The sequence below is a fragment of the Chiloscyllium plagiosum genome, unplaced genomic scaffold (assembly GCF_037043375.1).
Source record: "Chiloscyllium plagiosum isolate Xiang-an unplaced genomic scaffold, Cpla_swu_hap1 HiC_scaffold_19, whole genome shotgun sequence".
Lineage (NCBI taxonomy): Eukaryota > Metazoa > Chordata > Chondrichthyes > Orectolobiformes > Hemiscylliidae > Chiloscyllium > Chiloscyllium plagiosum.
In genome coordinates this window covers 18,260,774-18,274,148 of record NW_028270157.1, presented here as the reverse complement: position 1 = coordinate 18,274,148, position 13,375 = coordinate 18,260,774, and the positions used below count along the sequence as shown (strand labels likewise).

The 13,375-nt window shown below is 46.2% G+C and overlaps 1 protein-coding gene across 1 annotated transcript in view; it reads right to left on the bottom strand.

The window, feature by feature from the left end:
- Positions 1–12,187, bottom strand: part of tmem263 (transmembrane protein 263) — a 33,761-nt gene extending 21,574 nt beyond the window's left edge. The window contains exons 1-2 of the mRNA XM_087997553.1: positions 12,167–12,187; positions 568–642 (exon numbers count right to left, since the gene is read on the bottom strand). Coding sequence (XP_087853679.1) covers positions 568–642; positions 12,167–12,187 — 96 coding nt within the window. The remainder of the gene's footprint in view (positions 1–567; positions 643–12,166) is intronic.
- Between the last annotated feature and the right edge of the window lie 1,188 nt (positions 12,188–13,375).

Genomic DNA, 13,375 nt, shown 5'->3' with positions numbered 1-13,375 from the left:
AATCAGCTACTTATTCTGACATTTTGGCCTCTGGTTCTCGACTCTTCCACTAAGTGGCACGGTGGCACAGAGGTTAGCACTGCTGCCTCACAGCACCAGAGGCCTGGGTTCAATTCCCGACTCAGGCGACTGACTGTGTGGAGTTTGCACATTCTCCCCGTGTCTACGTGGGTTTCCTCCGGGTGCTCTGGTTTCCTCCCACAGTCCAAAGGTGTGCAGGTCAGGTGAATTGGCTAAGCTAAATTGCCCATAGTGTTAGGTAAGGGGTAAATGTAGGGGTATGGGTGGGTTGCGCTTCGGCGGGTCGGTATGGACTTGTTGGGCCGAAGGGCCTGTTTCCACACTGTAATGTAATCTAATCTAGGGTGAAACACCTTTTTGTATTTACTGTGTGAAGTTCCCTCAGAATATTATGTGTTTCAGTAAGGTCACTGCTCACTGTTCTGCTTCTAATGAGTACAGGCCTCATCTAAACATTTTCTCACAAGACAGTTACTTGTGGTGTTGGGAACAGATCAGGGGTAGGGCGGAGAAGGAATTTCACAGGAGATTTCATTGTGAGGTAACCTCAATATATTTGCGTCGTCTCTGCAGGGCATCCTCCCTCCTTTCGCCAATGTAGTAAGAGTCAGTTGGAAGATCCTGTGTGGGAATCAATGGAAATAAAGACTTAATGACTGAAGTTCACGCTCCAAGACTGAACTCACCTCAAAACGTTGGCTGTCCAAGCATCTGTGTGCCTCAGGCCCCTCCCCAGAAAGTCAGGACTTGGGAGTTGATGTTCAGCCCAGCGATGATTGCCACAAACACCAACGATGGGAGCTACAGGGGAGTGGCAGCCAGGGTACCTGGGATAGTGGAGAATCGCCAACATTCACCTTTCCTCATTATCTCACTGAAAGTGATTTTGTCCGTGGCCAATTGATATACTTGGGCCTGGGCTTTTCCCAATTATTTTAAACTGCTCCCTGAGTTTCTTAACCATCTCTGGGTTAAAATCACATGCAATGGTTTCCAAAGAGGTGATTCATGCAGAACTGAAGTTTAACCTCCAGAAACATTGAACCATCTCAATTAGGAGTGTGTGGAGGCCACTAAGCCCCTGTTCCACTATTTAACAAGATTATGGCTGATCAGATTATGGCCCATTTCTGCTTACCTTTGATAACCTTTCACTTGCACACTTATCCAGAATCTATCCCTTGTCTTGCAAAATATTCAAAGACTGTCCTTCTATCACCTTTTAAGGGAGAGAATTCTAAAGACTCAGCCCTCTGTGAGAAAAGAATTCCCACCTTTGTCATAAATGGGTGATCCCGTATTTTTGAACAGTGGCCCCTAGTTCGAGACCACGCTGGAGTTGTTGGGGTGGGGTGAGGGCAGAAGAACCAAGAGATTAATCATTGGGCCAAAACAAAAAGCACTTTCTTTCAACACTTCATTAAAAGGGCAGAGTAGGGGGAAATAAAGGATCTTGGAAAAAACACTCAGGAACAATCCAGTAAAGAACATGTTTGCTTTCTAATAGGTTACAAGAAGGTATCATACTACAATGTCAGACAACCAATTTGAGAGAGAGTAACAGCAGAGCAGTTGGCAGAAGACAGTCCACATGATGAAAACTCCAGTTCACTTCCCTGCTGCTGCCAGGGCTGGCAACTCTTTGTTACACACTGACCATGTCAATGCAATCATTACTTCAATAAAGCTTTGCCTTTTCACCAATCTTTTCTCACAATGTTCACCTCCTACACCAAATGGACTGCAAACAATTCAACAAGGAGGCTCACTATCACCTCCTCCAGGACAAACAGGGAAGGGCAATCGATGCTTGCTTCACTAGTGGTAGTCCCATAAGTGAGTAATGTTTTAATAAAGTGGACAGGCAGAAGGCTGGAAGAACACAGCAAGTCAGGCAGCATCAGAAGGTGCAGAAGTCAATGTTTCACGACACCCAAAATGTCGAAGGGTTACACCCGAAACTTTGACTTCTGCACCTCCTGATGCTGTCTGGCTTGCTGTGTTCTTCCAGCCTCCTGCCTATCTACTTTGGATTCCAGCATCTGCTGGATTTTTTTGTCTCTTAATAAAGGAAAAGCAGATGTTGGCAAATTAGAATTGAGGACAGGAAATGGTGGAAGAGGAAAGAAACTCATCAGGTCAGGCAGCCTATATGGATAGAGAGGTTCCTGAAGAAGAGCTTATGCCCGAAACGTCGATTCTCCTGTTCCCTGGATGCTGCCTGACCTGCTGCGCTTTTCCAGCAACACGTTTTCAGCTCTGATCTCCAGCATCTGCAGACCTCACTTTCTCCTCCTATATGGATAGAGAAACAGAGCTAATGGTCAGTGACCTTTCATCAGAACTGGGATAGGTTACAGATGGAGTGAGTGGGACAAGACAAAAGAGAGATATGCGAGAGAGAGAAAGAGACTGAATGAATGAAGAATTACTTTTACATGTGTTATGCTCCCAGATCACATTATTGCTCAACAAATCAGATCCCAGAGTGAAATCTGGCTTGGTAGATTGTACTTTTTAAAAAATATTTGGTCTTTAACAAGCATTTTGGTGATTTACTGAAACACAAACATGCAATGCTGCAGGTTCAGGTTTAACAATAAAACTGAAGCTTATGAAACAATTGGTTGATGCTCTTCCTACATTAAGTAACTAGATTTCCAAAATATTTCATCAACTGTATTGAGAGATCAGGTGCTCCTGGAAGGTGCTGTACACATACCCTGCCTTTCTTTGTTAGAGCCGCCACAGTCCATGGATTGTAGATTTGCCTGTGATGACATTAGGGGTGGAATTCCCTGTTTCTGACTCAGGGATCAAAGGAACAGGGATAGGGGAGGAATAGCAGATCCGGTCCTCACTAAGCAGCAATTATCAACTTCAAATGTGGAGCAAACAGAGAAGCTGTACAAACCAACTGCAACATAGAATCAGTACCCCTTACAATATGGAAGCAGACTACTGTACTTTATCTACTGAGTCCACACAAACACCCAAACAGCATCTCACCTATATCCCAACCTCCATTTTATCCGTGACCCTGCAATTCGCATTGTTAACCAACCTAGCTTGCATCTCCCTGGATACAATGGGCAATTTAGCATGGCCAGTCCACCTAACTTGCACGTCTTTGGACAGTGGGAGGAAACCCCCCTGAAACAGGGAGAATGTACAAACTCCGCACAGGCAGTCGCCCCAGGGTGGAATCGAACTCAGGTCCCTATCGCTGTGAGCCACCGTGCCATCCTAATTGGATCCTAAAATCATCAAGGGAACGGATAGGCTAGCAGAGTGGGCAGACAGTGGCAGATGGAGTTTAATACGTGGAGTATGAGATGATGCAGCTGAAAATGTGTTGCTGGAAAAGCGCAGTAGGTCAGGCAGCATCCAAGGAGCAGGAGAATCGACGTTTCGGGCATGAGCCCTTCTTCAGGAAGCCCTTCTTCTCATGCCCGAAACGTCGATTCCCCTGCTCCTTGGATGCTGCCTGACCTGCTGCCTTTTTCCAGCAACACATTTTCAGCTCTGATCTCCAGCATCTGCAGTCCTCACTTTCTCCTATGAGATGATGCATAAAGGACTATGCAGGGAAGAGGGATCGGAGGGTCCATGTGCATAAGTCTGAAGGCAGCAGCAGAAGTTAGTTAGTATTAAGGTCAGCCGTGATCTTATTGAATGGCAGAGCAGGATCGAAGGGCCAGACGGCCTGTTCCTGTTCCTAGTTCTTATTACAATGAGTCAACAATTTGATACATGCTAGCATGTTTGATTAATTACATAGAAACCACAAGACTGAAAGAGTCCATTCAGCTCAATGTTCATGTTTGTCCTTAACATGAGCAATATTTGGATCCAATGCACCTGCTTTGTTCCCATATCCACTTTCCTCAAACACCTTCTCTCAGAGTTTTGGGGTTGTACTGATAACGTCACTGATCCATAATTCAAATCCCACCACAGCAGCTGGTGGAACTGAAAGCCAGTCATCAGTTGTTGTAAAAGACCATCTGGTTCACTAATGCCCTTTAGGGAGGGAAGTCTCCTGCCCTTACCCAATCTGGTCAAGGGTTTGAGCTTTCGGGGGATGCTGAATAAGTTGGGGCTGTTTTCCCTGGAGCGGCGGAGGCTGAGGGGTGACCTTATAGAGGTTTATAAAATCATGAGGGGCATGGATAGGGAGAACAGTTAAGGTATTTTTTTCCTGGGCAGGAAAAAGTCCAAACCGAGAGGGGCTTAGGTTTAAGGTGAGAGGGGAAAGGACCTGAGGGGTAATGTTTCTCACGCAGAAGGTGGTGCATGTATGGAACAAGCTGCCAGAGGAAGTGGTGGAGACTGGTACAATTACAACATTTAAAAGGCATCTGGATGGGTATATGATTAGGAAGAGTTTAGAGGGATATGGGCCAAATGCTGGCAAAAGTGGGGCGAGGTCAGTTTGGGATGTCTGGTCAGCACAGACAAATTGGAACTAAGTATCTATTTCCATGCTGTAGGGATTCTATGCAACTCCAGGAGATAGTGAGGACTGCAGATGCTGGAGAGTCAGAGTCGATAAAGTGTGGCGCTGGAAAAAGCACAGCAGGTCAGACAGCTGCCAAGGTATTCCTGATGAAGAGCTTATGCCTGAAACTTCAACTCTCCTGCTCCTCAGATGCTGCCTGACCTGCTGTGCTTTTTCCAGCACCACATTCCTGACTCTATGTGACTCCAGATCCACAGACCCTTAACTGCCTTCTGAAAATGGCCAAACAATTCATGGGCAATTAGGAATAGGCAGCAAATGCTGCCCTTGCCATCCATGCCTACAGCGTGTACAAGTAAAAATATGTTTTATTGTTCGCATGGTTTTTGCATGAATCACAAAATCCAGCAGTGAGGTTATCTCAGCTACAGTTTGTTTCCAACTATTTGTATTTCCTGACATCAGGCAACACCCCAAAAAACCTGTGCCCTTTTTATAGGACAACATCCAAACTACACAGAATTTTCAAATGTGGTCTTATTAACTTTTGAGACACATCCACTGTTATAGTTTAAGCTTTACACTGTGTACTAACTGCCTAGTGCGGGATCTCAGGGACTGCTGTCTCTCAATCTCTGAATATAATCACTGACTCGCCTGCACTATGTATCGGTCATTCCCACGTGAAACTGAGAGATCATCCTTTCAAAGGTCTGTCAACTTGTTTTAAAAGCATCTGCACACTTTCTATAAAGCAGTCACGTGGTGCATTGGATGCAGTCCCTGACTCCATTCATGACATGGGGAAACAAATGCCAATTTGTCAATCGCACACCAGCGGCAGGTATTAAGGGAGGGAGAAATTCCGAGTCAACTACATGTTGGATGGAAATTGGAAACTGCAGTAGTGGAGGCTATCATGTCATTATCCATAGCTCCAGGCCATAACATGAGAGGGAAGGTGGGTGTTGGAAAGACTGTAATACACAATGCAGTATGCACACAAGGTACACTCAGCAGTGGATACAAAAAAGCCAGTTCTCCAACACAGAGGGCAGATCACACAGAGTATAATTCACTCTCATGGTATAACCAACCCTCTCACTCAAAATGTAACTCCCACAGTGTAATTCAGTATAAATCATTAAGTGACTGATTCACACAGTGTACTTCACACAGACACACGGGGTAATTTACTCTCAGTGAAACTCACACAGAAACACACAGGTAATTCACTCTCAGTGTAACTCACACACACAGACACACGGTGTAATTCACTCTCAGTGTAACTCACACACAGGCTAATTCACTCTCAGTGTAACTCACACACAGACACACGGGGTAATTCACTCTCAGTGTAACTCACACACACAGACACACGGTGTAATTCACTCTCAGTGTAACTCACACACAGACACACGGGGTAATTCACTCTCAGTGTAACTCACACACACAGACACACGGTGTAATTCACTCTCAGTGTAACTCACACACAGGGTAATTCACTCTCAGTGTAACTCACACACAGACACACGTGGTAATTCACACTCCGTGTAACTCTCACACTGTATAATTCACTCTCAGTATAACTCACAAAGACACACGGTGTAATTCACTCTCAGTGTAACTCACACACAGGCTAATTCACTCTCAGTGTAACTCACACACAGACACACGGGGTAATTCACTCTCAGTGTAACTCACACACACAGACACACGGTGTAATTCACTCTCAGTGTAACTCACACACAGACACACGGTGTAATTCACTCTCAGTGTAACTCACACACAGGGTAATTCACTCTCAGTGTAACTCACACACAGACACACGTGGTAATTCACACTCCGTGTAACTCTCACACTGTATAATTCACTCTCAGTATAACTCACAAAGACACACGGTGTAATTCACTCTCAGTGTAACTCACACACGGGGTAATTCACTCTCAGTGTAACTCACACACGGGGTAATTCACTCTCAGTGTAACTCACACAGACACACGGTGTAATTCACTCTCAGTGTAACTCACACACGGGGTAATTCACACACAATGTAACTCACACACGGGGTAATTCACTCTCAGTGTAACTCACACACGGGGTAATTCACTCTCAGTGTAACTCACACGGGGTAATTCACTCTCAGTGTAACTCACACGGGGTAATTCACTATCAGTGTAACTCACACACGGGGTAATTCACACACAATGTAACTCACACACAGGGTAATTCACTCTCATTGTAACTCACAACACAGTCACACAGAGTAATTCATTCTCAGAGTAACTTACACACAGACACATTGGGTAATTCACTCACAGACCCACAGGGTAATTCACTCTCAGTGTAACTCACACACGGGGTAATTCACTCTCAGTGTAACTCACACACAGACACACGGTGTAATTCACTCTCAGTGTAACTCACACACACAGACACACGGTGTAATTCACTCTCAGTGTAACTCACACACAGACACACGTGGTAATTCACACTCCGTGTAACTCACACACTGTATAATTCACTCTCAGTATAACTCACACAGACACACGGTATAATTCACTCTCAGTGTAACTCACACACGGGGTAATTCACTCTCAGTGTAACTCACACACGGGGTAATTCACTCTCAGTGTAACTCACACACGGGGTAATTCACTCTCAGTGTAACTCACACACGGGGTAATTCACTCTCAGTGTAACTCACACACGGGGTAATTCACTCTCAGTGTAACTCACACACGGGGTAATTCACTCTCAGTGTAACTCACACACGGGGTAATTCACTCAGTGTAACTCACACACGGGGTAATTCACTCTCAGTGTAACTCACACACAGGGTAATTCACTCTCAGTGTAACTCACACACAGGGTAATTCACTCTCAGTGTAACTCACACACGGGGTAATTCACACACAATGTAACTCACACACGGGGTAATTCACTCTCAGTTTAACTCACACGGGGTAATTCACTCTCAGTGTAACTCACACACGGGGTAATTCACTCTCAGTGTAACTCACACACAGACACACGGTGTAATTCACTCTCAGTGTAACTCACACACGGGGAAATTCACACACAATGTAACTCACACACAGGGTAATTCACTCTCAGTGTAACTCACACACGGGGTAATTCACTCTCAGTGTAACTCACACACGGGGTAATTCACTCTCAGTGTAACTCACACACAGACACACGGGCTAATTCACTCTCAGTGTAACTCACACACACAGACACACGGTGTAATTCACTCTCAGTGTAACTCACACACAGACACACGTGGTAATTCACACTCCGTGTAACTCACACACTGTATAATTCACTCTCAGTATAACTCACACAGACACACGGTATAATTCACTCTCAGTATAACTCACACAGACACACGGTGTAATTCACACACAATGTAACTCACACACGGGGTAATTCACACACAATGTAACTCACACACGGGGTAATTCACTCTCAGTGTAACTCACACACGGGGTAATTCACTCTCAGTGTAACTCACACACAGACACACGGTGTAATTCACTCTCAGTGTAACTCACACACGGGGTAATTCACACACAATGTAACTCACACACGGGGTAATTCACACACAATGTAACTCACACACGGGGTAATTCACTCTCAGTGTAACTCACACACGGGGTAATTCACTCTCAGTGTAACTCACACACGGGGTAATTCACTCTCAGTGTAACTCACACACGGGGTAATTCACTCAGTGTAACTCACACACGGGGTAATTCACTCAGTGTAACTCACACACGGGGTAATTCACACACAATGTACCTCACACACGGGGTAATTCACTCTCAGTGTAACTCACACACGGGGAAATTCACACACAATGTAACTCTCACACACAGGGTAATTCACTCTCAGTGTAACTCACACACAGACACACAGGGTAATTCACTCTCAGTGTAACTCACACACAGACACACAGGGTAATTCACTCTCAGTGTAACTCACACACAGACACACGGTGTAATTCATTCTCATTGTAACTCACAACACAGTCACACAGAGTAATTCATTCTCAGAGTAACTTACACACAGACACATGGGGTAACTCACACACAGACACACAGGGTAATTCACTCTCGGTGTAACTCACACACAGACACATGGGGTAATTCACTCTCGGTGTAACTCACACATGGGGTAATTCACTCTCTGTGTAACTCACACACGGGGTAATTCACTCTCAGTGTAACTCACACACGGGGTAATTCACTCTCAGTGTAACTCACACACAGACACACAGGGTAATTCACTCTCAGTGTAACTCACACACAGACACACGGGGTAATTCACTCTCGGTGTAACTCACACACAGACACACGGGGTAATTCACTCTCGGTGTAACTCACACACAGACACACGGGGTAATTCACTCTCGGTGTAACTCACACACAGACACACGGGGTAATTCACTCTCGGTGTAACTCACACACAGACACACGGGGTAATTCACTCTCGGTGTAACTCACACACAGACACACGGGGTAATTCACTCTCGGTGTAACTCACACACAGACACACGGGGTAATTCACTCTCGGTGTAACTCACACACAGACACACGGGGTAATTCACTCTCGGTGTAACTCACACACAGACACACGGGGTAATTCACTCTCGGTGTAACTCACACACAGACACACGGGGTAATTCACTCTCGGTGTAACTCACACAGACACACGGGGTAATTCACTCTCGGTGTAACTCACACACAGACACACGGGGTAATTCACTCTCGGTGTAACTCACACACAGACACACGGGGTAATTCACTCTCGGTGTAACTCACACACAGACACACGGGGTAATTCACTCTCGGTGTAACTCACACACAGACACACGGGGTAATTCACTCTCGGTGTAACTCACACACAGACACACGGGGTAATTCACTCTCGGTGTAACTCACACACAGACACACGGGGTAATTCACTCTCGGTGTAACTCACACACAGACACACGGGGTAATTCACTCTCGGTGTAACTCACACACAGACACACGGGGTAATTCACTCTCGGTGTAACTCACACACAGACACACGGGGTAATTCACTCTCGGTGTAACTCACACACAGACACACGGGGTAATTCACTCTCGGTGTAACTCACACACAGACACACGGGGTAATTCACTCTCGGTGTAACTCACACACAGACACACGGGGTAATTCACTCTCGGTGTAACTCACACACAGACACACGGGGTAATTCACTCTCGGTGTAACTCACACATAGACACATGGGGTAATTCACTCACAGACCCAAGGGGTAATTCACTCTCAGTGTAACTCACACATAGACACATGGGGTAATTCACTCACAGACCCAAGGGGTAATTCACTCTCAGTGTAACTCACACATAGACACATGGGGTAATTCACTCATAGACTCAAGGGGTAATTCACTCTCAGTGTAACTCACACATAGACACATGGGGTAATTCACTCATAGACCCAAGGGGTAATTCACTCTCAGTGTAACTCACACACAGACACACGGTGTAATTCACTCTCAGTGTAACTCACACACAGACACACGGTGTAATTCACTCTCAGTGTAACTCACACACGGGGTAATTCACACACAATGTAACTCACACACGGGGTAATTCACTCTCAGTGTAACTCACACACAGACACACAGGGTAATTCACTCTCAGTGTAACTCACACAGACACACGGTGTAATTCACTCTCAGTGTAACTCACACACAGACACACGGTGTAATTCACTCTCAGTGTAACTCACACACAGACACACGGTGTAATTCACTCTCAGTGTAACTCACACACAGACACACGGTGTAATTCACTCTCAGTGTAACTCACACACGGGGTAATTCACACACAATGTAACTCACACACGGGGTAATTCACTCTCAGTGTAACTCACACAGACACACGGTGTAATTCACTCTCAGTGTAACTCACACACAGACACACGGTGTAATTCACTCTCAGTGTAACTCACACACAGACACACGGTGTAATTCACTCTCAGTGTAACTCACACACGGGGTAATTCACACACAATGTAACTCACACACGGGGTAATTCACTCTCAGTGTAACTCACACACAGACACACAGGGTAATTCACTCTCAGTGTAACTCACACAGACACACGGTGTAATTCACTCTCAGTGTAACTCACACACAGACACACGGTGTAATTCACTCTCAGTGTAACTCACACACAGACACACGGTGTAATTCACTCTCAGTGTAACTCACACACAGACACACGGTGTAATTCACTCTCAGTGTAACTCACACACAGACACACGGTGTAATTCACTCTCAGTGTAACTCACACACAGACACATGGGGTAATTCACTCTCAGTGTAACTCACACACAGACACATGGGGTAATTCACTCTCGGTGTAACTCACACACAGACACACGGTGTAATTCACTCTCAGTGTAACTCACACACAGACACATGGGGTAATTCACTCTCAGTGTAACTCACACACAGACACATGGGGTAATTCACTCTCGGTGTAACTCACACACAGACACACGGTGTAATTCACTCTCAGTGTAACTCACACACAGACACACGGTGTAATTCACTCTCAGTGTAACTCACACACAGACACACGGTGTAATTCACTCTCAGTGTAACTCACACACAGACACATGGGGTAATTCACTCTCAGTGTAACTCACACACAGACACACGGTGTAATTCACTCTCAGTGTAACTCACACACGGGGTCATTCACTCTCAGTGTAACTCACACACGGGGTCATTCACTCTCAGTGTAACTCACACACGGGGTCATTCACTCTCAGTGTAACTCACACACAGGGTCATTCATTCGCATTGTAACTCACAACACAGTCACACAGAGTAATTCATTCTCAGTGTAACTCACACATAGACACAAGGGGTAATTCACTCTCAGTGTAACTCACACACGGGGTAATTCACACACAGGGAAACTCACACAGAAACACAGGGTAATTCACACTCAGTGTAATTCACACACAGACCCACGGGGTAAATCATTCTCAGTGTAATTCACACTCAGATCCATGGGGTAATCCATTCTCATTGTAACTCACACACAGGGTAATTCATTCTCATTGTAACTCACACACAGGGTAATTCATTCTCAGAGTAACTTACACACAGACACATGGGGTAATTCACTCTCGGTGTAACTCACACACAGACACACGGGGTAATTCACTCTCGGTGTAACTCACACACAGACACATGGGGTAATTCACTCACAGACCCAAGGGGTAATTCACTCTCAGTGTAACTCACACATAGACACATGGGGTAATTCACTCACAGACCCAAGGGGTAATTCACTCTCAGTGTAACTCACACACAGACACACGGTGTAATTCACTCTCAGTGTAACTCACACACAGACACACGGTGTAATTCACTCTCAGTGTAACTCACACACGGGGTAATTCACACACAATGTAACTCACACACAGGGTAATTCACTCTCAGTGTAACTCACACACAGACACACGGGGTAATTCACTCTCAGTGTAACTCACACACAGACACACGGTGTAATTCACTCTCGGTGTAACTCACACACAGACACACGGGGTAATTCACTCTCGGTGTAACTCACACACAGACACACGGTGTAATTCACTCTCGGTGTAACTCACACAGACGCGGGGCAGCTCCATGGTCCCGGCACAGCCTCAGCATCGCCTCTCGGAGTGAATCTGTGGGAGTCCCACTTCGGAGCCGCTACATCACGTCGCCATAGAAACCAAACTTTCAATTTCATGTGTCAACATTTGGACAGGTCACTTCCGGTCAATACCCACGGGATCCACTCAGGGGGAGGCGGTAGGAGTTATCCCCGGGGTCCCCTGGATGGGAGAGAAGGAGAGTTACCCCTGGGGTCCCTGGGAGGGGGAGAGAGGGAGAGAGAGGGGGGAGGAGGAGGAGGAGGAGTTCCCCCGGGGTCCCCTGGAAGGGGAGAAGGGGAGAAGGTGGAGAGTTCCCCCGGGGTCCCCTGGAGGGGGGTGAGTTGTCCCCGGGTTGGGGAGAGGGGGTGAGTTATGCGCGGGGTCCCCTGGAGGGGAGAGTTACCCCTGGGGTCCCCTGAAGGGGAGAGGGGGGAGAGTTACCTCTGGGGTCCCCTGAAGGGGAGAGGGGGGAGAGTTACCCCTGGGGTCCCCTGGAGGGGAGAGGGGAGAGAGTTATCCCCGGGGTCCCCTGGAGGGGAGAGTTACCTCTGGGGTCCCCTGAAGGGGAGAGGGGGGAGAGTTACCCCTGGGGTCCCCTGGAGGGGAGAGGGGAGAGAGTTATCCCCGGGGTCCCCTGGAGGGGGAGAGTTACCCTCGTGGTCCACTCGAGGGGGGTGGGAGAATTAATTGAGATATTCCCACTTATCTTCCAATTGCTAAAATTTCTGAGAGATTATTGATAATTTATTCATCCAACTAGCTATAATTAATTTGTGACCGGTAAAGGTTTGTTTGTGACTCCCAGAATCACTGATTCGTCAAATTCTGACAGATTAAATAAGTTAGATCTATTTAGCACCTTTAACATCCAGAAAACATTCCAATGTGCTGCACAGAAGTATCATACAAAATTTCACAAAGTACATAAGTTTATTCGGATAGGTGATTTATAGATGTTTTGAGTCAATCTATTAGGAAGTGTTACAACCTCCCTCTGGTGCAGGTGAGGTTTGAACTGAAACCTCAGAGGTAGGGGCATTATTACTATGCAACAAAAGCCCTTATAAATTTGGTCAAATAAATAGGTTTCTTGGGGAATTAGAGGTTCAGAGAGTAGCTGTCAGAACCTGAGGTCTGGGTGCGGAAGACGCGATGATTGTATGTGTTTACTTGAGGGGC